General features: G+C 39.6%; 4 protein-coding genes across 4 annotated transcripts; 1 reads left to right on the top strand and 3 right to left on the bottom strand.

Moving 5' to 3' along the window:
• The first annotated feature begins 72 nt into the window (after positions 1–72).
• LOC135628519 (glutaredoxin-like) lies at positions 73–2,780 on the top strand. Its single transcript, XM_065135231.1, has 4 exons — positions 73–218; positions 966–1,054; positions 2,110–2,208; positions 2,537–2,780. Exons 1-4 carry the CDS (start codon positions 163–165, stop codon positions 2,611–2,613), a joined length of 321 nt encoding a protein of 106 aa, XP_064991303.1. The 5' UTR covers positions 73–162; the 3' UTR covers positions 2,614–2,780.
• Positions 2,781–4,116: 1,336 nt separating this feature from the next.
• LOC135628661 (protein DROOPING LEAF-like) lies at positions 4,117–8,360 on the bottom strand. The gene is made up of 7 exons (XM_065135465.1): positions 8,105–8,360; positions 7,141–7,245; positions 6,703–6,817; positions 6,559–6,607; positions 4,630–4,705; positions 4,461–4,541; positions 4,117–4,354 (listed from the first exon to the last, which is right to left on the bottom strand). Exons 1-7 carry the CDS (start codon positions 8,174–8,176, stop codon positions 4,286–4,288), a joined length of 567 nt encoding a protein of 188 aa, XP_064991537.1. The 5' UTR covers positions 8,177–8,360; the 3' UTR covers positions 4,117–4,285.
• Positions 8,361–12,570: 4,210 nt separating this feature from the next.
• Positions 12,571–16,309, bottom strand: LOC135629542 (COBRA-like protein 1). Its single transcript, XM_065137055.1, has 6 exons — positions 15,994–16,309; positions 14,819–14,898; positions 14,145–14,601; positions 13,762–13,921; positions 13,399–13,676; positions 12,571–13,133 (listed from the first exon to the last, which is right to left on the bottom strand). The coding sequence occupies exons 1-6, from the start codon at positions 16,109–16,111 to the stop codon at positions 12,850–12,852; spliced, it is 1,377 nt and encodes a 458-aa protein (XP_064993127.1). The 5' UTR covers positions 16,112–16,309; the 3' UTR covers positions 12,571–12,849.
• Positions 16,310–21,286: 4,977 nt separating this feature from the next.
• Positions 21,287–23,463, bottom strand: LOC135628633 (cytochrome P450 78A5-like). Its single transcript, XM_065135422.1, has 2 exons — positions 22,409–23,463; positions 21,287–22,121 (listed from the first exon to the last, which is right to left on the bottom strand). Exons 1-2 carry the CDS (start codon positions 23,333–23,335, stop codon positions 21,522–21,524), a joined length of 1,527 nt encoding a protein of 508 aa, XP_064991494.1. The 5' UTR covers positions 23,336–23,463; the 3' UTR covers positions 21,287–21,521.
• Between the last annotated feature and the right edge of the window lie 1,696 nt (positions 23,464–25,159).

Here is a 25,159-nt window from a genome sequence, read left to right as displayed (position 1 = left end):
GGGGGAGGGTGTGGGTGTGCTGACACGTGTCCAAGATCGGTCGCCGAAGCCAGCGAACGTAGCCTATTTATGACCCACTTCGTCAACTCCCAGGAAGAATTAGGAGGAGCGTCGGCATAGGTAGCGGCGGCAGCGGCTGGAATTGAGCGAGCGGTGGACACCATGGCTCTCGAAAAGGCTAAGGCAACCGTTTCCTCCAACCCTGTCGTGGTCTTCAGGTCTAGATCGTCCTCTCCTTATCCATCACTTCCCTACCTTTAATTCCTTTTTTGGTTTGTTCCGTCTTGTTGATCGATGAAGAGGGGTGACGGTGCAGAGTTGCCTTTTGATTCGCGACTGTGTTTAACTTTTGTTCTCCTCGTTTAATTGGGGAAAAAAAGGAGGCCGAAATCTTCATGGATCTAAGCTAGTTTTTGATTCTCGACCATGTTGATCACCCCATCACAAAAAAAAAAAAAAAAATCCTTTAATGTATTCTTCCTTGTTTTGATGGGAAAATGGGCCGAAATCTTGATGGTGCAGAGCCGATCTTTGATTCTCGCCTGTGTGTTTGAGTCTGTTGTCCTCTTTCGATCGGGCAAAAAATCTTTGTCCTTCTTTCATAACCTGCAGACTACAGCGGTGGTTTTTTTATTGTCGACTGTAACTCTGCAATTTCTTTTTTGATCTGTAAAAAGACATGAAATCGTTTTTTTTAATCTGTGTTTATGATCCCTCAGTTTTTGTTTTGTTTCCGGTATCAACCCTCGATTTTTTATTATTGCGTATGTTTCGCTAAAAGGACCAAAATCGTTTATACTCTATTAGCTTTTTCCTCTCTCTTGTTATGGAAAAGGGATAAAAAGCTCTGCTTTTGTGTTCTTGTTTGCCTGATCCAATTTTGCTCATCTTTAATGTGGATGTTTCCATTTCCACCTTGTGGCATGGTTGGCTTGGAGTTGAGCTTGATATTTTGCTGGTTGCAGCAAGACATTCTGCCCATTCTGCGTAAGGTTGAAGAAGTTGCTAGATCAGTTGGGGGCCAGGTACAAGGCAATTGAGTTGGATGTTGAGAGTGAGTATTCTCTACGTGGACCTTTTTCTCTGGCTATTTCTGGTCATAACAAGCACTTTTATTTCACTTTTGGTTATTGTATGAACTCTCAAGGAAATGTTTGTATGGTATGTCTTGTTGTCTTATCCGATTCAAGTGTTCTGTTCCTGTTTGAGATCTCAAATTAGATTTACAGAGTGCTCTTCAGATCAAGGCGAGGATTTGATAGATTGAAATGGTCACAGTAATAGTACTTTATAGAAGTGGTAAACTAATCATATCACTAACAATCTTCTGTACATTTTGGATTTTCAAACTATAGGAAACATTAATCAAAGCTTTATAAAAGGCCTTAGTGGTGAATCTACACTTTTTTAGGACTTGCTGACCAATTAAGTAACATATTTGAATACAGATTACTGATGGTATGAGTAGTTGAAGGTCATGATGTGATGACATGTGGGTGATCTTTCCTGTGTTCTTTCTTATGTGGCAGTAGATGTAATTTGTATGCTTATTTGTTTGGTGGCCTTTTTTTTCTAATTTAGGTATCTGATTGATTGTAGTCAAAGATTTTTCCACCTTTAGATTGTGATTGTACTCTATTTTGTATCCAGCATTAGTTTGTTGTTCATAATATAGTATTTGTTGGGCCATAAGGTGAGGAATGGAATTTGCAATTGAAATTCCTTGTTTATGTTCTCTTCCATAGAAGCAGTGGAGGGGTTCCAACTTCCAATTTCATCTGAGGAACAAGAGAGATCTTTTATGAATACTTTCTCTTTTTATGGATTGTAGCTTATGCATAAACTATAGAGTTTAATGCTTTCTGCAAAGTAGACTGGGTCTGAGCTTACTTGGTCTTGGTGAACTTTTTACATTAGCCTTCCTGAGAAGCAATATTCACAGCGGTAAACTGAAATTTCAGCCGTATTATTTCATGGATTGAAAATTTCATTAATCAACAGTTTCTTTTTCATTTTTTGTGAATATTGTCCAGTCATCCCACTATGTTTGATGCTAGGATTGGCTCTAATCTAAAATTCCTTTGATGCCTTGAATTTTTTTCTATTAAGGTGATGGATCTGATATCCAAGCAGCACTGGCAGAATGGACTGGTCAGAGGACTGTTCCAAATGTTTTTATTGGGGGGAAACATATTGGTGGCTGTGATGGTATGTCCCTTGTCCTTTCATTTTCCTGTGTAAATTTGCAGCAGAACTATATTTCCTCCCTTTCCTCTCTATTTTTATACTGAAAGCCTCTGATTTTATATTTGATTGATGAATGATTCATCTTAAAATCTTTTTTAGAATGTTAAATTGCATTCCAAGAAATTCTGTTCAAAGTATATCGTATAACATAAGAATTACAGAGTATACTTGACCATTGATAAGGAGCATATACCTTCATGAGTATAGATGAAAAATGGCCTAATTTATGTGTATATTCAATTAGCCTTTTCAGGTCTTTGAGCTTTCTGATTGACTTGTGTTTCAACAGATACCCTGGCAAAGCATCAACAAGGTAAACTGGAACCTCTGCTAATTGAGGTCGGTGCCCTTGCCAGTGCAGTATAGCCTGTCTAAATGCTAGTGTGCTGTCTGATCTACGTCTTAGCCTTTCCAGAATAAGATATTGGGAACACTATGAGTTCAAGACTTATGTTTTATAACACAGTTGTTGAACATTTTGTCAACAAGTGTTGTGGTTGCCACTGTTAAATATGTTGATGCTGTGTACTGTATGTGTTGCCTTTTTCCTCCTGGATCATAATTCTGCTTCCTTTTATGATCATTCATCTGCAGGTCTTACGATGTTGGTATCGTATTAAGTAGTTTACACTGATGACTAATGACACCTCTATTTTGGCACCATTTTGGAGTCTGATTGTTGTGGTCATCAGACTATTTGTCATTGGGAAAAATATCTTGTTTGAATCAAGGGCTATGTATCATCTCCATGATATAGTTTCCACATCTTGTGATATGAAAAATATTTTCCATGATACGTGATATGGATTACCTTATAGGTTCCATCTGTCTTGGCTGCCTGAAGTAATTCCATAGGCCCATGACATAAGATCATCATAAATGCTATATGATGGATAGGGTCTCATATGCATTATGCTGCTATGGTGACACTCGAAGTATTAGTCCTACTGTCTGTTATACTTGGTTAAAAATGTAAGTTGACTGCACAAAATTATGTGGGATAATACTCATCCTTTCTCTTTGGACCTCATCACTCTCAAACTATTTATAGTCAAAGCAATTCCTATGCAACCACATAAACAGCTATTTCTTTTGTCAATTCTCCCTTCTATTATAGCTGTCTGTTGAATAAGTATAGTCTTTTAACGAATCAAAAGAAGCAGTGACACCAAATTAGCATACTATCAGTTTCAACTAAAGACAATTTATGAGCCACAAGAGAGGACGCTTAGAGACATATTATGCATGAACATAATCTGATTGGTTGAGCAGTTCTTCTTCGAAAAAGAAATATCGGCTGCTTTCTATTTCAGATTAGAATTTTTGTTGTATATATATAAAAGCATCTGATCTTGGGATCATAGTGAGAATAATGTGTCAGAAGAAAATGATCTTTAGAGAACTTGTCCAGGTGAGACACCAAGAAAAACAACAAACTTAACACAAATATGCCACCTTTTCAACAATATGTTGTGCTCAGATTATAAATAGAAGCTCATCTGAATTAATAATGTTCATGAGATGCAGAGACTGTTGAGAAAAACTCATAATCCTTTATATATATATAGTAAGATGTCACATTTTCATTTACATTATTGCTATCGATATGAATGCAGCAAAAAATTAAAACATACTAATTACTAAACAAAATAATAAGATATTTTTTGTACATAGTATTTTTGATGTCCGTTCGTAATATATAACATTTAACCAAAAAAAATTTAAATATAATATGTTCAAAAGTTATACCCAAGAAATACTCGTAAGTCATAATCTATATTTATGTTGGTATGAACTTGCACTTACCCAATAATAGATTGTAGATCACCTTAGGTCTGGATAATAACAAATCATATATACAAACCACAGCTGTACATTCCTCTTCGTTCGCAATGCATACATAAAACTGGAAATACTACAGCTTTACAGATATTTAGTTATGGCTAGATAGAGAGAGGACAAGATCCAACAATAATAATTAACACCATATCAGCAAATCACCGAGAAAGAGAAAGAGCTCCATGAGCTGATCGAGAACCTATTCCTTCTGCTCCATTTGCTTGTAAATGCTGGAGCTTTCCACTATAGGGCAACTGCTTTCCTTTATCTTCAAGAAAAGAGAACACAAACAATTAATCATGCTACAGAACTGCTTCCTAACGGTAAGAGAATAAAGGCTTATGCTCTCTTTCCAGAGCAAAGATTGGATTTACCACTTGAGGAACAGAAGCCGGCTTACTCTTAGCACCAGAGATCGAAACCGAGGTCGACCGACGAGGATCACACCTAGCCCACTTTATTTCGCGCAACAAAAACAGTATGAGTACTACTACTGATATCTGATGAAGATTATATCTGTACATTATTTGTTCGATAACTCACGTTCTTCGAGGCCTTGCTGAAAGCTTCTCGGTGTGGAATATCAGGTTTTGCTGCTTTAATTCGCTGTATTTCCTCTCTGTGATGATATGGAGAGTAAACTTCAGCAACAATACTTACAAGCTCAAGAGGGAGGGATTAGCTAGCTAGCTAGCTAGCTTTTGACTGCAGTCCCAATTTTGATGGCACATGATATGGACTGCACTAAGGTTGTCGTTAAAGATGAAGAAAATTTATAGAACTTAAATTCTAACTAAGATGATGGATTTTAATGATAATATCAAAAAACCGATCCTTAATTTTTTTTTGTTTTTAGCTCATGACACTTCAGACCATATCTGATTACTGAGTGTTTATTTCTCCTACTAATGTCTCCATGGTTTTCTTCCCAATTGTACTACAAATTTGCCTTATATGTTAGGGCATATTTTGGCCCTAGATGAATCACAGCAACGTCACATGCTATCAGCCGTGAAATGCCATCTCGTCAGAGAAGTCGTCCCGCCCTCATGAAAGTCAACGGCCACTCCGAACCGAGGCGCAACCAACCCTCGCACGCAGGTATAAAAACCCCTGTCCGAGCCCGGCCAAGAGGGGGGAAAAAAAGGAAAAAGGTCGACGGAATTGATTTGCTCGTCGGAGGGGTCGAGAAGCACCCGACGAAGGCCATTTTGTAGGAAGGTGGGTACCCTCGAGCGGCGGGCGTCTTCACCCCAGAGTCGTCATCCTATGCACAGAGGAGGGTGGCCCATCGGTCCGGATCCCGACTAATGCTAGTTTGCACCCCCCCCCCCCCCCCCCCCCCTTCCCAAGAGCGTGCCTGCGAAGAAAAGCAACCAACCACCCCGGAGACAAGAGGGCTCAACCCGCCACAAACAACACTCAAGTCAGCAGGACTTAGAGCGCCAACCCCCACCCACTCACGAGGACTCAATCGATCCCGTCGGTCTGAACCTCGCCCGAGACACTCAAGAGGCGCAGCCACCTCATCATCATATTCTTTCCACCAGAAGTTCCCGACATTGGCCCGCAGACCTAACCATACCGACTCATCAGCCACAGTACTTTCGTTCACTAACAAGAGCTAAACTTTCAAAAACTCCAATGTGATGTACTAGTCAGCTTGGTTTATACTTTGACAATCTATAATAAGGATCGATGAACATCCGAATTAAGGCTTTTCATTTTTTGAGAAATTGTAGGCGTCGTGATTCGAAATAGGATAGGATTAACATTACATGCATTGGCAGAAGAACATAGCATGTATTAATCTAAGGTATGTTGACAGATGCAAGACAACATGTCTTGCATGTTGTTTTCAGTAGTGTCTTTAAGCATTGCAATTTCCTGATCTCATTTGACTCGAATAAGGTTTCACTTTCATCGATAGAGGATGGATCGGATATGTACCATAGAAGAGAAAGGACTAAATTGACATTAATTAGAAATGTATGGTGTTTAAATATATAAGCAAACAAAACATAAATCATCTTATGTTCTTAGATATGTTGACAGTGGTTAGAAATATATGTTTTGTCTGAGTAGATAGTAATTCTTCCTATTTAATCCAGAATAATATAGACAAATGAGGGAAGTGATGGAATACAAGTGATTGAATGACTTGATGTCAACTTAAGCTTTTAGATGACTCGACAATGGTCAAAAACTTAAAGGCTAATTAGGAGAAGAAAAAAAGAAGAAGAAGAAGCATGGAGTTGTTTCTTCAAAGGAAGTGTTATTCTACACTGAGAATTATTTGTATGAATAATGGCGGAGGAGATTTCCGTGATGAACTCGAAGACAGATTGAGCTGGTTTTTTCTAATATGAATGCTTCACATCTTACTTAGCTACTAGATTATGGTTTATGATGGTGATCTAAGAAAATGAACCAGTAATTGAATGGTAGCATAACATCGTCTGTAACTCATACCTCATGAAGCGATTATAGGCTGAAGGCATTCTGTGTTTCTTCTCAGGAGCTGTCATCAACAGATCAACCAAAATTTCGTTAACAAGTACATAATAATTATGCAAGAACAGGAAGAACAACATGAAGTGAAAGTCGAAAACCTACGTTTCGTGACAAATGGTGGTTTTTGGATTATTTGTTCTCTTAATGATGATGATGATGATGGTGGTGGCGGCGGCAACGACAACGGTATGCCCCTGATGTAATCAGTGCAAGTCTCCTAATTCAAAACATAGTGCAGTGTCATAAGAAATAATAACCTCTCCCATCCTCTCTCTTCTTCTTCCTAAGCAGTAAGAAAACAACATCCAGGACAAATAAATGTAGGCCTGCAAACCAGTAGTGTGTAGCTAGAAACATGAGAATCAATTTTGTGACATCAAAATGTTCTTCATCGAAAGTGAAGCTAACAACAAACAGAAGAAGAGATGAAGAAAAAGAAGACTAAGTTTACCGCATGATAGTTTTGTTTATGAACCTCCTTACACCATCTTGTCACGGTAGTATGACTGCTGAAAATTTAATGGACAAGGAGAAGCGAACCTGAAGAGCCATCTGATGGTCGCTGGGGCAGAGGAAGGAGAGATGGTCGCAGTGACCGCATCTCACAGTTACTGTGTCTATCATCCTCTTGGATGGGACGCCAACCTGCAAAGCAAAGGGAAGAAGAGTCTGTCACCATTCGAGAGCAAGGAGTAACTACAAGTTCTTTGCACTTTGTGGCATCATAGAAACTCATCGTTCAGCTCTTATTTTGCCAGTAGTGCCCTTTTTCTTTCCACATTTTTTGGCATTGGTGGATGCTGAGATGTGTGTTTGTGACAAAACTCTACAAATTAAGATAAGATCAGCTTTGGTTCATCGATTAAATAGTGAAGCGCCATCGAGCGGATCTTCTTTATGCTGTTCTTAATTCGAAGATCTGATGAATTTGGGTGAGGGAACATTTATGTTCTTCTAATTCTGCGACGAGGACACAGAAGAATGAGCATAATATCTGCCTTATAACTACTGCTCTTAGAACTACATCGGTAGCAACTACAGAGAGAGAGAGAGAGAGAGGAGAGAGTGAAAAATCTCTAGGAATCATCTTTAGCTTCCTCATGCATGCATAAGGCCCCATCTTTGTCTCCAAGACAGAAGAAATGTGCAGATCTTGATCATACAAACTCATATTCCTAGGAGACAGGAAAAACCCTAGAAAGCATCAAGATTCCTCTGTAGATACCACATCATGAACAGCAAGAGCACTATATCAACATGATCACTTAAAATCCCTACATGAGACGATTAAAAGATTGAGATCGAGTTTAATTTCTCCAAGAGTACCGGTCCTTAGATCGGTGGAAACGAAGAAAGAAAAATATGATGTGAAGTAGTGTCGGAGGTAATGAACACCAAGAAGCTTGCTGAAGCGGATGCTTTTCTGATGTACATCTTTCTTGTACACCCAAAAGCAGCATTGCTGTGGTACGTTCATCTTTAATCTTCTACTCCAGGGAATTACCTTAAGAACTGTGTTGCAATAGCTGCAACGCACGTAGCAGATGTGCTCAGTGGGAGAGACCGAGTAGTCCATTACTGCAGGAAGAAGAAAAAGGAGCAGGAGGAGGAGGAGGAGAGGCAAGCCGAGGAGGAGGGAGAGAAGTGCTGACTGTGGTGATGGGCATGCGCCATGGCTAGGGTTTCTGTATCAGCAATAATGCCCGGGGGAACCCCACACATGGAACGTACGGCCAAGCCAATCCAGCCATGGCGCAGAAAGTTGGTCTGCCTTCCAATTTCTCGTGATATCTTGACATGATCATTACATCCTCCTCCTCCTACTGTAAGACAAGAGAAATCTTGACTTCAAGACTTGTAGATCTCGGTAAAAGCTGCATGGAAAACAAAGGGTGCGGTCGAATATAAATCAAATCATGTCTCGTGTCTATGATTATTATCGATTACCCAAACGAACAATTTGTTATCATTATCATTCGAATTATGAGTCCGTCCCTTTTGGCTTAAGCGCTTACGAGAAAGATTTGGATTAAGTGTTTCGGCGGTCCGCATTGGATCCCATTACAAGAACTAAAGCGGCTTAAGCTACAGCTTTACTCCGCCTATCACGAGAAGATTTAGCTGAGAAGTTGGAGGAGGGGATGGATACGCTTGTCGGTGTCTTGAGGGGCCGCAAAGTGATGTGACGATTCCTCGGTTTCCCATAGGAGTAAAAGAAGGGCGCACTCCGACGCGCCCACACACTTGCCGGCTTCGTAGAACCACGCCTTTGTCTCCATCATAGCCTTTTGGCTCTCAGAATCTGTAGGCTCAGCGGAAAAGGATCAGCTCGAGGAGAGGAGAGGGAGGAGAGCTTGCAATCTTCGCTGGATTTATCCTCCTCCTCTCCTTCTCTCTCATGTCCCGAGAAAGCGTCTGCTTGATGAGACAGCTTGAAATCCCAATCCCAATCCCCACCCACACACTCTTTCTTGATGTGTATGCATAGTTCCTCGTCGATGGTGTATTTTTGTTGTTTATTTTTTTCGGTGCTTGAAATCATTATCTTGTGTTTGATTGGGGCGTCAGTAATCAACACTCTCATGAGTGGCGTCTACACCTATTTTGGTGCCAGAAGCAAACCTTACGACGATTTTGGGGATTGCAAGAATCGGTGCTCGATCTGTTCTTGAGTTGGAGGATGGACGATAGGATAGGGTTGAGTTCCATCCATGAAACATGCTTCTGATCTATCAGGGTGATGTGATCTCTCTTACGGATCACCTGATCTAGTTGTGTTGAGCATCGTGAGGCATGTAGTTTTCTTTCCCAAAGGAAAACTACTGCATGTTCGTACAACCCAAAGGAGCTAAAAGCGGCTCTAGGCACTCTATCCACTAAAATTAGCTAAGAGTGTATTATCTTAAATGATACATAACTTTATAGGTATGGGGACAAGAAATCATGTTAATTTTATTGATATGATTATCTTTATTAGCCAAAATAATCGTATGAGTTTGGAGAACTTATCGTTTATCTCTTATCTAATGCAAGTGATTAAATATACTAATTATTTATGGAATTTTTGTTCCACCATGAACTGTGAAATGTTGTATACTGTTGCCAAATGACATGCCTAAGTGTGCAATTTAGCTTTAAGCTAACAACATATGCTGATAATGGAAAATGCACATATTTTGAATTCGATAGAGCAAAAGGTTTTCACAAGAATTCTTAATAAATTATATTTCCTGATAAAACATGTAACCTAATATCTTGATAGATTATGAGTATTACATGTATAATTAGATAAGTTATAGTCTTATCGACAAGTCGCGAGTCATTAGCCAAAACATTAATGGTATGTTTGACGAATAAAAAGAAAGTCAATGGTGATTTATATATGTGGATTATTTTTGAAAGGTTCTTTCTCCCTCTATTAATTGTGACAAATGAGAGCTTAGTAGTATGTACTTGTAGATTTATGAACTAAGCAACAAAAATATCAAACTCATGGCGATAGAATTTGATCCCAAAATCTTACTTTCAATAGTCAAAGAAAGAATGATAACCGACTAAATTTACTTAATCAAGTTTCGAGTCATTAATCATTTTGTAAACGAGTTTGCTATATTATCATTAGATCAAAATTTATTAGATGAGATATTGAACTCTTAACTTTCGTTAAGTAGGTCTACAACACTACCGCTAGACAAATGTTATAGATTTTGATCCTTCATCTTCGGTAAATAGATTTGATACTTCCATTATATTTGAAAGATGATGCATTAGAGGTATCTCACAATCATTCAAATCTTTTGGTTGTTGCATACCATATCAATAAATCCTTTTGGTTGTTGTTGATGTACTGAGCAGCAAATTCACTTCAAAAAGAAGTATAGCTGATGCTTGTCCCCAGTCTACCTAACATTTTTGCCATCCCTAATCAGCAGTAGGGAACAGCCTGGCCAATTCTGTGGAGTAAGTTGGGGAGTACTCTTCAGATAGAGACTGTCTACTTGCTGCCAACTATTAACCATATCAAAACATGAGCAAAGGAATCATATGTCTTCATGTGGAGAATTTTTAATTCATTTGCATTGTCAGCACCAAAAAAAAAGGAAGAAAAAATCAGTCAAGAGCAGTTCATTTTAATTACCCAGATACTATTCATTTGTTTCTTGTGTACACAACACAAGACTCACACACCATATTTTGATGATTAGCTTTTCTAAGTTCTATTTAGTAGTAGTTTCTCAAATCTGGAGATTAACAAAAAGCTTTGTTGTAGTTAAACTATCCTACTAAACATATAATTGATCTTTGTTGTTTCTATGTTAACATTTGAAGTTTCCTTCACATCAGAGATGGTTGATGGGTGATGTTCAGACTTCCTGCCTTTGTTCCTTCACTACCCCTCACCAAATGCATTGCTTCAACAAAGAGGAACTGAAATAGAAGGAACAGTTAGGAAGAGAAGGATTGAGAATGGTTAGAGTCCTCTTTTGCCCATCCATAAAGATCCACAAGATCATTCTTCCTCCTCTGAACATGAGGCAGTTCAGAGTGTTGGATCAGATCTGCGTGTAGCTGGTCTTGCTCAGATGAATCCTGAGGATGGAGATGAGAGAACCTTGTCACTGAAATGGTGGTGTTTATCCTGGATTTGGTGTTCTCTCAACCAGATCTGAGTTCATGATCCATCCATGAGAGGTACAAACTTACATTGTAAATTTCTGTATCTTATGATTCTTATTTGGTATGCTAAAAGTTGTTCATAGTCTATCAGAGGCTACCAGAAATTTGATGTCATATATATTATATCTCATGAGAAGACAAATCAAGATATCATCCATTTAGTTTAATATTGGTTGTGAATTAGGGATAAACAGGTTATGTGTACACTGATACAGTGTCCTTGGCTCATCTGATGCATAAAGAGAATAATGCTCAACATTCTGCTACTGATCAATACCTCAAGAGATGATCATGAGAATGAAATCATTAAATTCATCATGTGTTTTGCCTGTTACTGTCAGACTAATCAAGCTTTAGCCAAGTGGAACAGTGTGTGTGCTTTTTCCTCTGCAAGAGGTTTTCAGTAAGCCTCCACAATACCAAGCCAAAAATTCCTCTGAGACCTACTTTTCTGGAGCATTTTGTCTGAGAGAACTACAATTTTACTTTCCTTTCTTTTTCCTGCGACTTGAATTTTTTTTGGATAAAATTGCACAAGATCTTATTGGAAATAGATATAAATGTACCATTGAGAATAAGAAATTTGACTTATGTACTGATCTAGTCGCAAATATAAGGATTTGATGATTCAATTGTTATTAATTTGGATCTAAGCATTTCAGATTAATGATTTAGGATTAGTGAAATTATTGGACTAATCTTTCCATGAAATTGGATGATTTTTTTTTCTTGGACAATTTTAATTTATGTACATCCAAAATTCAATTCATATTTGTTATAGTTATGGGTGTATATATTTACAGATGTTCTTTTCTGTGGCCACCCCATCAGAAGTCAAAAGTACCCAAACCTTGAGCAGTGAGGACAAATTTTTAAGTCAATAGGGTTTTCTGACTATAAATCTGTCAAATTTAAGGCTAATTGTTAAGAACTCATTGACTAAAGTTGGAGAAGTTCAAATCAGACATTTGTTGCCTCAATCCATAAAATTGCACTGCTATAGTATCTGTTGACACAATTTCCAGTTGAGTTCTCATGGAAAGCCAATTGGGAAGAAGAAGATACTCATTCAAGGTCCCCTTTTTTCTTCTTTTGTCAGAAAACACTATCAATGAATCACACTGCAAACATGGATCACAGCAGAACTAAAAGATTTAAATGTGGATTAGTTGTTCAGATGACCTCCATAATACCCTTCCATTATTCATTCTGTAAGGATGAGAACATCATATATGATGAGATGGAATTCAAGCAGAAGAAAGTAGCAAGAGAAATGGAAGGTCCATTTCAACATCAAACAAAGTTGCCTGCTCATGTATTTTCACAAATATAAATTATCATGGGTCTCCACTCTTCTACATATAACATGCTGACATAGACCACATAAATTACAAGAATCTAAACTCAAAACCTTGCCAAGTTGTGGATTTATAGTATAAATTTACATTATGATGGCTTTGGTGCGGAGAGACCTGAATCCTCTTTTTATCCAGAATCCAAATCGATTTCCAGAAGCAGAGCAGTTTGTGTTTCTATCGAAATTAAAAGTTTCAAACGAACCTCGAGCCCTTTCTAGACATAAATTAGCAACCAAGCCAAAGCAGCAAAAAGGGCCATCATCATGGTGCTTGTCAACCGCGTGGCGGCATTCGGTAACCATGGATACGAATCTGGGGGAGGCATGACACAGTTGTCACCATTGAAGTATACGCGCCGTGGAAAGGCCCACCCCTTCTCGAAGGTAAAAGTTGATGGGTCCTTCCGGAATAGAAGTTCCGACTGCACATTTCCATAAGGTCCGGCTTCCATGAGGAAGTCATTATAGTACTTGACACCCCATAGCATTGCAGTATCATCTGTCAGACCAAAACCAGTAAGATTTTAGTTATAGAAAGAAGCATTAAGCAACATGTATGCTAAACCATATAGATTTCAGACCAACAGACACCAAAAGCACCATGAGTTCTTGTGAAATTAGATCAGTTACCACCACCGTGATGAAATCTCACAGGATAAACAGATTACCAGATTACCGTATTCCCCCGCCCACATTTCCATAGTGAGAGAAAACGTCAAAGAATGAACTTGAGGAAAAATAGAAATGAATGAAAAGAAACTTACTTATGCCTCCGTACGGCGTCAATGACTTGTAATTGAAACTAAAAAGTTGAGTGAGATTGTCTAAGTTCGGATGCTGGATAACAAGGTTCCACTGTGTATAATTCATCCGGTAGTTGAAATTTGTTATTGCAATCTTCACACGCCAGTACTCCTTGTAGTTTAGTTTGACATGCCAATGCACCCTTACTGGGCACATATGTGATGTGCACTGGACCAATGGTGTGAAGCTGTTTTTGCCAGGACCGTTGATGACAGAGGCTAAATAAGGCGAATCTCCTCTGGCATAGTAAACAGTAACATCATCAATATATCAGCTAAAATTTTCATAGTGAGAGAATTAAAGAGGTTGGCATTTGAACTCACTCCACGCAGCTTCCTGGTTGAGTTGCATTATTTTGACAACCACATGTGCACGTCGGACAGTTAACAATTGTGTCATTGTAGAAGGATGAAAGGGATACACAGCAAGTAGGAGTCTTCTGAGCGAGAAATTGGGAATATGTACATGTAACATTCCATGTCACTGCGATTAAGTATCGAAGAAAATGTTAGCCGACTATAAGGACTGTCATTTCTTGAGTTTCGAAAAAGCAGAATTGACTAGCTAGGTGCAGTGGCTATCCTACATTACTTGATTGGTATTTCATTGTGCAAAAGAACTAAAGAGCCGAATCCACTACCTGGAAGCTTATCCTATTTAAAATATCAAACTACTAGCTTTTCGCAATTTTTCTTTGATGACTTACTAAGAGCTTGAGTTGTTCTCCTTCCATCTTGTGTAACAAATTTAGTAGGCTTCACAATCTTGGCTATTCCACATGTATATCCAGGTCCTGGTGCCCTCAGGGTAAAGTTCTTGGGCACACGGACAGTCTTGTTGGTGGTCCCCGCTGCACCAACACTGACCTGGAATGAACTTGCAGCATTGGCTGGATCTTGCACCCATGAATTAATCACCCCTCCTTTGCAACAATTGGCGATTTGCTGGTTATATGGTGTTCCAGGAAGTAGATCAACAACTGTCGGATCTTTCTTACAGCAATGTGGAGTGTTCCCCTTGAATCTTGAGCAATCACCCTGCTCTGTGGTCTGGGCTCCTACCATTGACCAGATGACCTCCTTCTTTGCCCAGGTCCACCCAAGAATCCATCCGGGTGCTTGAATGTGACGATATTGCTGGAAATTGAATATCGTAACGACCGCCTGAAAATGATTCATATCAATATTTTGATTGTAGATGCAAAATTCACTTGCTATATAAACTGACAGAAGTTTATGCAAGGATGATCTCAAGAAGGCAAGAATTTGAATTGTCTCTTCAATCAGTTACTATGAGAATTTATACATGGCGAAGCAAAATGCAAAGGATTGCCCATGCGAGCATCACATGCTTTCAGCAGTGTCTCTCTTTTGTACTTACAACATAACCATCCGGTGTCCACTGCATTATGTCCCATTTGATTGTTATATTTCCATTGGGGTCCAACGAATCATAAGCTTCTGTAATCAAAACAATTAAAGTATGAATCAGAAAAGTACACAACAGAAAAAAACAATTTAGCTAAGAAGTTTCTTGGATCTACTCAACAGAACACCGAAGAAAACAAATCCCTGATACAAATCTGAACATCCTTTAACATCAAGGGAATAGTCTTTGCTTTATTGGAAAATAAAAATTCCAATCCCCCATTCATTCCTCCAAGATTCCCAGAAGTAATTCTTGAATAAATTGTGCAATGAACACCCCAAATTGGACCTCTTGATTGGATTTGTTTCCTATGTAGTAACATATTGGTTCTTAAACAGCATTGTTCTCAAGCTTTTGTCGGCGATGAAACAAAAAGCTTTGATCATTTTGATTGTCTGCAAGATGTATATCTCGTAACTCTTTTCGATTTGTATATCACTTGAAGATCAGATTCACTCAGAATAATGATCAGTTTCATCATAACAAATGAATAAAATAAGGTGCAGAAGTTTATATATATATATATATATATGAAATCTTTGGCTGGAAACAAAACAACATCATCTTTGCATAAATTAGAGATTTTGACATGTTTCTCTTTCTGCAGGTATTCAAACCCTCAAATACTGAACTTGCTGCTGCTACAACAGCAACTTCACACGTAACTCAAACTTTGTAAGCTAAGTTATGGATCAATTTTTTCCTGAAGGAAAACCAGCAATACCCCAAAAATAGAAAGCAAATGCCAAGATTCCAAGTTCCATACGAAAGATATTTAAATTAAGAATAAAAGAAATGGACACAGTCCAAAAAGGAAAAATTCTCTCATTTCCCAAAAACTTTACTATCAATATCATCTGAGATTACATTCCGCGGAAAAAATTCCAACACTGAGTGGAAAAAAATTAGGTTTTGAGTCCAAAAGATCAAATCTTGAGAAGAATCGAGCAATTTCTACGGCCAAAATCATCTCCTTTCCCAAATTTCTACGATCAAGATTGACATAGCTCAGTCTCCGATGAAACCCGTCGGGGAAAATTGAGCCGGGAAATTTAGTTTCGACTCCAAAAGATCAAATCTTGAGAAGAGTGGAGCACTTTCTAACGACAGACGGACCAAGAACTGACCTGTGGATGGAATCAGAGAGGACAAGACTAGAACGAACAGGAAGGAGAGGGCGAAAGTCGCGAGCTTTCCCATGGATCCGGTGACGGCGTATGTGGAGGATCTCAGATCCGTCCCCATTGCTGGTCGTGGGGGGAAACGTCTTAGATCTGCACCACTGAAGCAATGGAGACAGCAGAGCTGAACAAGTAAACCCCCACCCCTTCCTATTTGTCTCCGAGAGGAGAGAGACAGAGAGAGAGTTAAGAAGCTTCAAGATGAGGTACCATCAACTTTGCAACACTGACACAAAATCCAACGCTCCAAGCCATGTGATCTAATAAAAATGTAGCATCTCAAGTCATTCATTCATTCATCACCCAAGTAGTCCTTTGACTCACATTTTTCACATTTCCAAGGCACAGAATGTTACCAAACAACAGTGTAGCTTTAATAATCAATTTGATGTCCCAACTTCACCAAATACACTAATAATTTGTGGATTTCGTTTTGTTTATTGTGCAGATTAATGCTTGGAAATACCAATTGAATTTATGATTTGCAAAACATAAATATTATTTCCATGTCTCAAGACTGGCCATCCCACATCAAAAGGATGGGGACAACAAATGGCAATCATTTTATTCCAAGGAGACAAACACGTTTATTTATGTTGACAATTATGCATCGATCATGTGTCGGTGGAAGATTGCTTTATAGACGGTGATCATTTCTATTTGATTATTGTTTTGATAAGCCATCTCTATCATTGGTTGGTCCCCTGTTCCAATCACCCCATAGACTTCATGCATTTGTCTCATCTTTTTCTATGGCCACTCCCACCAAACTGGGTCTCTATTGATTTGGGCAATCCAACAACTAGCAAGTCTACTATTGTATGCATTTTTCCCAATAAAAGAATATATATATATATATATATATATATATATATATATATATATTAGCACTCATATACACTAATTTGATTATATTTTGTAATAATCGATGGATCTATTCGTTCTTGCATCTTTAATTGTTTGTGTTGCTAAGTAAATAAAGACATAGGAATAAATAGAAGAAAAGAAAAAATGACCTTTTCTTTTTATTCTTTTTGAGATTTCACATTTGGCTGCATTAATTGGAGGTCCATTGGAAAGTGTTTGCCGACAGAGGGTAGCATATCCAACAAAACCATTAGCATGTATGTGTGCCTTTTTAGTTTATTTCCATCACCATTTCATTCCATTAAAACCACACACTTATTATCTTCCATCACAATCACACTGTATTTTTCTTGAAGAGGATTTGGCTGTCATCAAGCTTTTAATTTTCTTTTATATTAATGTAGATTCATTACCAAGACATAGCTGTCTGATGGTCCCACACACTCTCACTTTTGAGGGAGGAGTTGCATTGGGGACACAGGAAATCCCTTGCAGCACATGAACAACACAGAGTGGCAATGGAGTAAGGGATGATGAGCTGCAGCCACACTGGGCACAGAGCATTCGTTAGCTGCTTTGACTGTGGGAGCTCCAGTCACATCAGTGTTTCTGTTGAGACATCACCATCATTAATGTTACAAAGTCTTATATACAAATAAAGATTAGTATTAGAGTGAATGCTATGATTTTGATCCATAAATTTTTGTTTGTGGACTTGTAAGGTTGACCAATGAGAAATGGAGGTGATTTTGCTGGCTAATAGTTTGTCATGTGAAAATTTCAAATATTGTGGATATAAATTTGATAAATTGTCAGACTTATAAAGGCGAAAGAAAAAATATTGATCCAAAAAAACGCTATGCGTCAAAAAGCGTCGAGCTTCGTACGAGGCACTAATCGTTTGCCCGAGCGAAGTAAGACGTTAAAATAAAAAATATATATAATTAATAAATATAATTATTTAAATAAAAATATGATATTAAATTAAAAAATCTTATAGAATCATAATATCACATTAATAAAAAAATATTAAAATTTAAAACAATAAAAATAATTTTAAATAAAAATTAGCAGTATTAAAATTTAAAAAAAATTATTAATCTAATAAATAAAAATATTGTTACTAGTATATAATTAACAATATGTTGTTAGTATATTGTTAACAGTATATTATCGAGTCGATGTGAAAATAAAGAGTAAGAGTAATAGTAGCGACGAATAGCGGTAGCAAGAGTAGGAGTGACGATAGTGGCGAATAACGACAACAACGACGAGTAGTAGTAGTGGCAGTGGCAACGGTAACAGTAGCGGGGGCGCAGTATAAGAGTAAGATTGAGGCTGTTAAATGAGAGAAGTAGCAATGGTAGCAGTGAGCAGCGATAGCAAGAGCGGGAACGGCGAGCAACGATAGTGGCAATGACAACAGCGGCGGCGAGTAGCGACAACAATGGCAAGCGGCGATTGTGGCAACGACAACAAAGAGAAGCGATAACGAAGAGAGGTAACGTCAACGAAGAGGGGCAGTGACAACATAGAGGAAATGTCAACGACAAAATCACAAGCAAGGTTAGGGTTGAGGAAATCACGAGAGAGATGCTGAGAGGCTGATATTGATGTTTTAGTTGGTTTGATTGAACCAACTTAAGCACCCGAGACTGAACCGAACGTAAAACACTGGTTCGATCGCTTGGTTTAACTCGGACGCTCGTTTGAAGCACCCAAGGGACACATCTTTAAAGTGAGGCACCTGGACATGAAGCGATGCGCTCGGGCCTCGCCTCACCTTGCATGAGCACCTAGGTGAACGCTCGAGCATTTATTAAAATCGCTCATTGATTAGGAGAGTTTATAATTTTATGGAGAAATAATATTTTTAATATATGTATCATAATTTAAAGTTTTAAATAGTTTTAAATTAGTCATGTGGACATGAGTATAAAAAAAAAAAAAAAAAAAATCTAAGAATGATCACTCTTTGAGAAATCGATCTCAACCATAGCTCAATTAACTCAATCCAAACTTTTTCTTTTATATGCATTTTGATAGTGTGCCGCCCCCATAAACCCAACCCATCAAGCGAAGCCCATGCAAAACATTATAGTCCTTTAAAGTCTTGATTGGATCTGTCCATAGAACTTTGAGTAACTGGAAGGTTTTTTTTTTACTCAGTTCTTCAATTCTGTCACAACCTTGACATTTCAGTCTCCCAAACTATGATGGATCTGACTCATTCCACTTGTGAAAATATATGAAACAATGCTATATTACAAACATTGGAAAGCAACTAGAGAACATGGGAAGATCATCATCAATCTTCTACCTTGTATTTTTCTAAACATTAAGGGAAGAACATGAGTATCTGATGCAGAACATGGCATGATGATTAGAAGCACCTACCTTTTCCAGGGGAGAATCAAACCATGGCAAGTTGATTGTAACTTATGATTAGCAAATCAATAATCACAGAGAATTGGTGCCTTGCAGGTGGATAAGAAGAATGCAAGTCATGATTTCCTATCAAGCTTTATGCCTTCCACATCCTACATACCTATTGCTAACCAATCACTTGATTGTTTCAAGCTCTTTAGAACAAGTTGAACTCAGATATGATCTATGCAAAGGCACATTTCCATAGCATCCTGTGTCTGATATAATGAAAACCAAAGAAGCCCACCTGCAACATGGGTGCCTTAGATTGGCTAGAAATGAATCATAACGTTCACATTATTGATGACTGATGGAAGGCTCAGTCATAGCTTGATTCAATTGAGATAACTGCATCATCATTGCGCAATAACTAAGCACAATGTCTTCATCAAGGATTATTAGTGGAAACATGAAGATTTTAGATTCAGCCCTCTTAGCTCAAAAACATATTCCAATTGGCAAGCAAACAGATTTAATCAGTTGCTTTTCGGTGTCAAACAAACAAAGATGATTAGAGAAGGTAAAATAAATTCAAAGACAACTTAAATTTACTGGAACAATAGGACCATCATGAACAAACGATCTAGCAATGAAAAAACAAAGATTTGCTTTTTATATGGTGATCAGATCAAGGGTCATTAGCTACATGCCAATTAGAACTCAGGAGAACATATGTATGCCAAATTCACTGGTTCCTGCAGAACCAAGACTAGAAATGCAAGTATTATTTGCTCAAAGTAGCAGCCATATGACCCATAAATCCAACTATAATAAAGATTCAATTGAAAGTGGCAAGAGAAGAATATGTTCCTGGATTTCAATTGGTGGTCTGGTCAAAATCTGCTTTCCATGATCATATGCTCTGAAAGACCACATTGCTCTTCCTTTCTAACCATGTCCAATCATCAAAAGAAGGCAGAGATTCCCTGAGATCTTCTGGACCATCCAGTTCCCCTGCCCTGATGGCATGCGCCGCCAAATGGCAGTGATGCAGGAACTGAAGAATACTTGGCAATGTGGTGCAGCTGCAAGTGAAAGAGAAAGAAAGACCAAGTTGGAGTTATCTTGAAGAACATCCCCAAGCCAGTTAGACATCCTTTTTTTCCTCGGAAGAAAGGGAAGGAGCTTTCTGTATATGTAATTCTAAATATTCCGTGTGGGATTTGGATCTCAAAAAGAACAATGACCCTGGAATCATATCATTGAGCTTGCCTGAGTTCTTATTCCTCGATGATTTGCTTGTCCTACTCTAGAGTGCAACTGGAAGAACACTAACTAGATCACATACTTTACTAGGAAATGACAAAGGTCCAGTGTTAGAATTGTATACATTTAGTACCAAGAGGCATGCTTAGCAAAAAGCTATATGCATGGCATTTGGAAAAGAGACATGAGAGAATAAAGAAGTGTGATGCCATGATAAGAAGTTCTGGATCAGGACAGTAGATGAAAGCAAGGCAGGTTTAAAGCTACTCAAGGCTTGCCAGACTATGTTAATGAAAAAAACATGATCTTGATACACATAACATAAAGCATATCTTCTTCATGAAGATTAACTCTGAAAAGTATCAGCTTCATCAATTGAAAAACTCCTCTTAATCATGAGAAACCAACCACTTATCATTGATAGCTTGGAGAACCACCTAAGATAGAGCAGGAAAGGAGAGAGTCCCATAATGACAGGAAGCTTAAATCCATGGCAACACATGCTCGGATTATGCAGCTTAAGATCACTGGAGAAAAGAAGAGTAGTATAAACCAAGTAATTAATCCCTGATAGCATATGCACAAAACACAAATCTCTTTACAAGATACTCCACCAAGAAGCTATAGTGAAACCACTAATCCTATCATTGCATGTACATTCCACTAGCCACATTGCAAGAGAAACAACATGCGATCAGCAGCAACAAAAACAATCAGAAGACACGAAAACACTTGCACAAAAACAAAGCAGTGGCATTAATATTTCGCCTATAATTCATGTACTAGAACTAAGCATTATAAATAACAGCGACACTTATAGAGAGTTGCAGAGATCAACTACATAGAACAAGCCTACCCAACAAGTCACACAGCGATGGAGATATTGAGGCCAAAATGATCTCCATTCTCTAAACACTACTATCTGAGCTAGTTAGAGACTCTTATATGTAACCTTTAAAGCACCTCGTGCCCATTCACCACCTTGGAACAGCTTTGCAGGCCAAAGGCTTCTCCATCTCAAGTGACATCTTCAAGCACTCCGACAGATCCACACCACCCTCTGTTGGCACCCATTTGTAGCTCTGAAGCAGCTGAGCCAGCCAAAGATGAACAGTAGCTAATCCCATGGCCTTCCCTGGGCAAACCCTCCTCCCTGCACCGAATGGCGCTAACCTCAGGTCCGAGCCCAGAACGCTGACGTCCTCCCTGATGAAGCGCTCCGGCATGAACTCATTAGGCTCCGCCCAGATGGATTCATCGTGAGTTATCGCCCACATGTTCACCATCGCGGTGGTGCCGGCGGGGATGAAGTGATCCCCGACGTGGACATCGTGTACCGCAAGGCGAGCCCAGGAGAGGAGCGGACCAGGTGGGTGCAGCCTGAGAGATTCTTTCACGATGGCGTGGAGGTACGGAAGGCTCGCGACATCAGCATCACAAACAGAACGGGATACTCCCACGATTTCATCGATTTCGGATTGCGCTTTGGATTGGATGTCTGGGTGCAGAACCATTCTGGCCATTATCCACTCCAAGAGGATGGCTACTGTGTCAGTTCCTCTAAAGATCATTTCCTGCAAGGAGTAAAAGTCGGAAGGGTTCATGGAAAGCAGTGATTGCTACAGTACAAGAAAACCTCGACTATCGCTTAGACAGCAGGGAGCAGACAAGATTCTGAGTGCCGTTCTTAGAATTGTGTGACAGAAACTATTCTAACGCATTCATTTATGAATCCTTGCAGTGCAATAACTATTTCTCTTAGAATAGCAAAAGGAACAGAACGAGGGAAAAAAGCAGTCACGGCGATCAGTTATGACAACCAAGCAAACACAAAGCATAGTGCAGTAGTAAAGGTTGTTACCCAGAGAACAGCAACCATGTCGGCGTCAGAAAGCTTCTCCTCCTCTTCCATGCCAAGGAGGACATCCACAAAGTCACCGTCACCATCCACCACATCACCACAAACTCTCCTCTTCCTGTGCTCTTCCATGATGCTCCCGACGAAGGCGTTTACCCTCTTCACTAAAGCCCTGCACCTCTTCCTCACCCCTTGCAAGTCCAACCACCCTAACAAAGGAAAGTGATCAGCCCAATTGAAGACGCCAAGTAGCTCGTACCCTTCCTTGACCAGGGACTCCAGCTCCAACCCCTCACCCTTGGAGTAATCAAATCTTTTCCCGAAAACGCTGATCATGACGTTGTTCAGAGACGCAAAGTGCAGGACTTTCTTCATCTCCACCACGCCATTCATGGCCATATGGTCCTGGACGTCCGCCAGCATTTGCTGGCCGATGTCCCTCCGGCGCTCGCCAAACGCGGCGATACGGCGAGGGCTAAACAAGTAGGTGGCGGAGATCCTCCTCAGATTCCTCCAGTAATCGCCGAACGGAGCGAACCCCATGGCGCGATGGAAGAGGAGCCCGTAGGCGGACTCTTTGATCGGGCGGTCGGCGAAGGCCGAGCTGTTGAGGATCTCCTTCGCCGTCTCGGGACGGCTCGCCACGATGAACCGGGTGAATCCCACCGAGAAGGCCATCAAGTCCAAGGCTTCTAGCGTGTCAGCAAGCCTCTTGAGCACCCGGTGGGAAGCGGTGCCGGCGAGAGCGAGGACGAAACCGGAGGGGCCGCGGATGGTGCATGAATGAGCCCTGGAGAGGGCCCACGCAAGCCCGCCGGGGCAGAACCATAGGAGGGAGAAGGCAATGAGGGCCACGGCGAGGATCGGGGAAAACGCGGTTTTAGGGAGAAAAAGGAGGAGGGAGGAAGCGTCCACCCAGGGCGACGACATCGGCAGCGTCAAGAAGCGGTCTTGATGGCAGATTCAGGGGCGAGGAGGCGAAAAGGTGCGATCTTTGGAGGAAGGAAAGAAGATGAGATGAAGGGAGGAAGGTTTTCTGAGGGTTTAGGAAGAGCGAAGGAGACAGGGCGAGGGATGAATGGCATGAGAGCGGGGGCGGTTAAATAGTCATGAGGTCTGTGGAGATTTTTCTTTATTTAAAAATAAATAAATGCACAAATCCTTAGAAATATATATGTAAGATTATTTATATTGATCTCATTATATCATTATTATTAGTCATGAGGTCTGTGGAGATTTTTATTTATTAAAAAATAAATAAATGCACATATCCTTAGAAATATATATGTAAGATTATTTATATTGATCTCATTATATCATTATTATTTTTAAAAGGTATATGAAAAGGCGGATTCCTGAAGCGTCCGCTCACTTTCATGGGAGACAAAACTGACGTGAGTCGCATATGATTAATATGCAAACGCTCGAGCAGACGTTGGATGAGCCACATGGCAACTGTCCTGAGGGGCGGGGGGCGCGACGTGGCGCAACAGGGGAGGCTTCGGAGGAGTCGGCACGTGCAGAGCAGCTGCGCACGATCCGGGGTCGCGGGGCCCTAGGACGGGCAGGCGGCGGTCGGCGGCGCCGCCTGTCAGTCTACTGTTCACGCGGCCCTAGGCGGCGGCGGTGGCGGCGGCATCCCCGCTCGTAACGGTGCCATCGCAACGGACGGCTTGGGTCCCACAGGTGCTATCGGATCGCGCGGCTGGCATCCACCGCCTCGGTGGGCCCACCCTGCTCCCTTGAGGCAGTCGCCGCCAAGTTCTACGTCACTCACGCCGCCGTTACAACACGCCGTGGCCTCCGCCGCCGCCGCGTCACGTTCTTCCGTTTTCCTTGTGTATAGACGTATCACGCGTCTCGTCTGAGCCACCATTCACACGATTAAATTGGTTTTCTGACGTCATCACCCGCGGGGTTCGGTGACGGAAACCAACGAGATGACTATACTTCCTGAACGATGCCGTGGTCCAGACACCGCGGCCGGCTATCGGAAAAGATCTCAGCCGTCCAACCCAAAGCAATGTTCGTTGAAGCAGCATAGAATCCGACCCACTCGTCTTCCTATCTTCTGAAAGCCAGTAAAAGACAAGTCGGTGGGTCCGCTGCCGGGGCCAGTGTTTGTATGTCATCACTGTGAGAAGGACAGATAGCGTATGCATCACACAACCCGTCCCATATGAGGGCATCAAAGAACCCGTGATAAATTATGGTTTAATTTATAGTTTTCTCATATGAATTATTGATTTTACATGTGATAAATAAAATTAAAAATCTAATTATTATTTTTGAATTTTTATTTATTTCTTCACACACACACATATATATATATATATATATATATATATATATATATATATATATATATATATATATATATATATATATGTGTGTGTGTGTGTGTGAAATTATGAAATAATATATATCTTTCACATGCATGATTTATATAATTTATTGATTTTACATGTGATAAATAAAATTAAAATCCAGTTATTATTTTTTTGACTTTTATTTATTTATTCACATGTATATATATGAAATTATGAAATAATGTATATCTTTTACATGCATGATTTATATAAATTATTGATTTTACATGTGGTAAATAAAATTAAAAATTTAATTATTATTTTTTTGACTTTTATTTATTTATTCACATGTATATATATGAAATTATGAAATAATATTTACCTTTCACATGAAGGCATGATTTATATGTTATCATGATTATCATATGAGTTTCGTATTGATTAA

Source organism: Musa acuminata, chromosome BXJ3-1, assembly GCF_036884655.1.
Source record: "Musa acuminata AAA Group cultivar baxijiao chromosome BXJ3-1, Cavendish_Baxijiao_AAA, whole genome shotgun sequence".
Taxonomy (NCBI): domain Eukaryota; kingdom Viridiplantae; phylum Streptophyta; class Magnoliopsida; order Zingiberales; family Musaceae; genus Musa; species Musa acuminata.
Note: the sequence above shows the minus strand (reverse complement) of the source record. Positions and strands in the feature narration are given on the sequence as shown.

Coding starts and splice junctions, on each gene's coding strand:
- LOC135628661 (XM_065135465.1), bottom strand. CDS start 8,176: ATGGACTACTCGGTCTCTCCCACTGAGCACATCTGCTACGTGCGTTGC. Junction 7,246..8,104: donor ATTGCAACACAGTTCTTAAG/GTAATTCCCTGG, acceptor TTTGCTTTGCAG/GTTGGCGTCCCATCCAAGAG. Junction 6,818..7,140: donor ACCATCAGATGGCTCTTCAG/GTTCGCTTCTCC, acceptor GTTTTGAATTAG/GAGACTTGCACTGATTACAT.
- LOC135628633 (XM_065135422.1), bottom strand. CDS start 23,335: ATGTCGTCGCCCTGGGTGGACGCTTCCTCCCTCCTCCTTTTTCTCCCT. Junction 22,122..22,408: donor ACATGGTTGCTGTTCTCTGG/GTAACAACCTTT, acceptor TACTCCTTGCAG/GAAATGATCTTTAGAGGAAC.
- LOC135629542 (XM_065137055.1), bottom strand. CDS start 16,111: ATGGGGACGGATCTGAGATCCTCCACATACGCCGTCACCGGATCCATG. Junction 13,922..14,144: donor GAGAACAACTCAAGCTCTTA/GTAAGTCATCAA, acceptor ACTTAATCGCAG/TGACATGGAATGTTACATGT. Junction 13,134..13,398: donor GACGCCGTACGGAGGCATAA/GTAAGTTTCTTT, acceptor TTGGTCTGACAG/ATGATACTGCAATGCTATGG.
- LOC135628519 (XM_065135231.1), top strand. CDS start 163: ATGGCTCTCGAAAAGGCTAAGGCAACCGTTTCCTCCAACCCTGTCGTG. Junction 1,055..2,109: donor AATTGAGTTGGATGTTGAGA/GTGAGTATTCTC, acceptor TTTTCTATTAAG/GTGATGGATCTGATATCCAA. Junction 2,209..2,536: donor ACATATTGGTGGCTGTGATG/GTATGTCCCTTG, acceptor GTGTTTCAACAG/ATACCCTGGCAAAGCATCAA.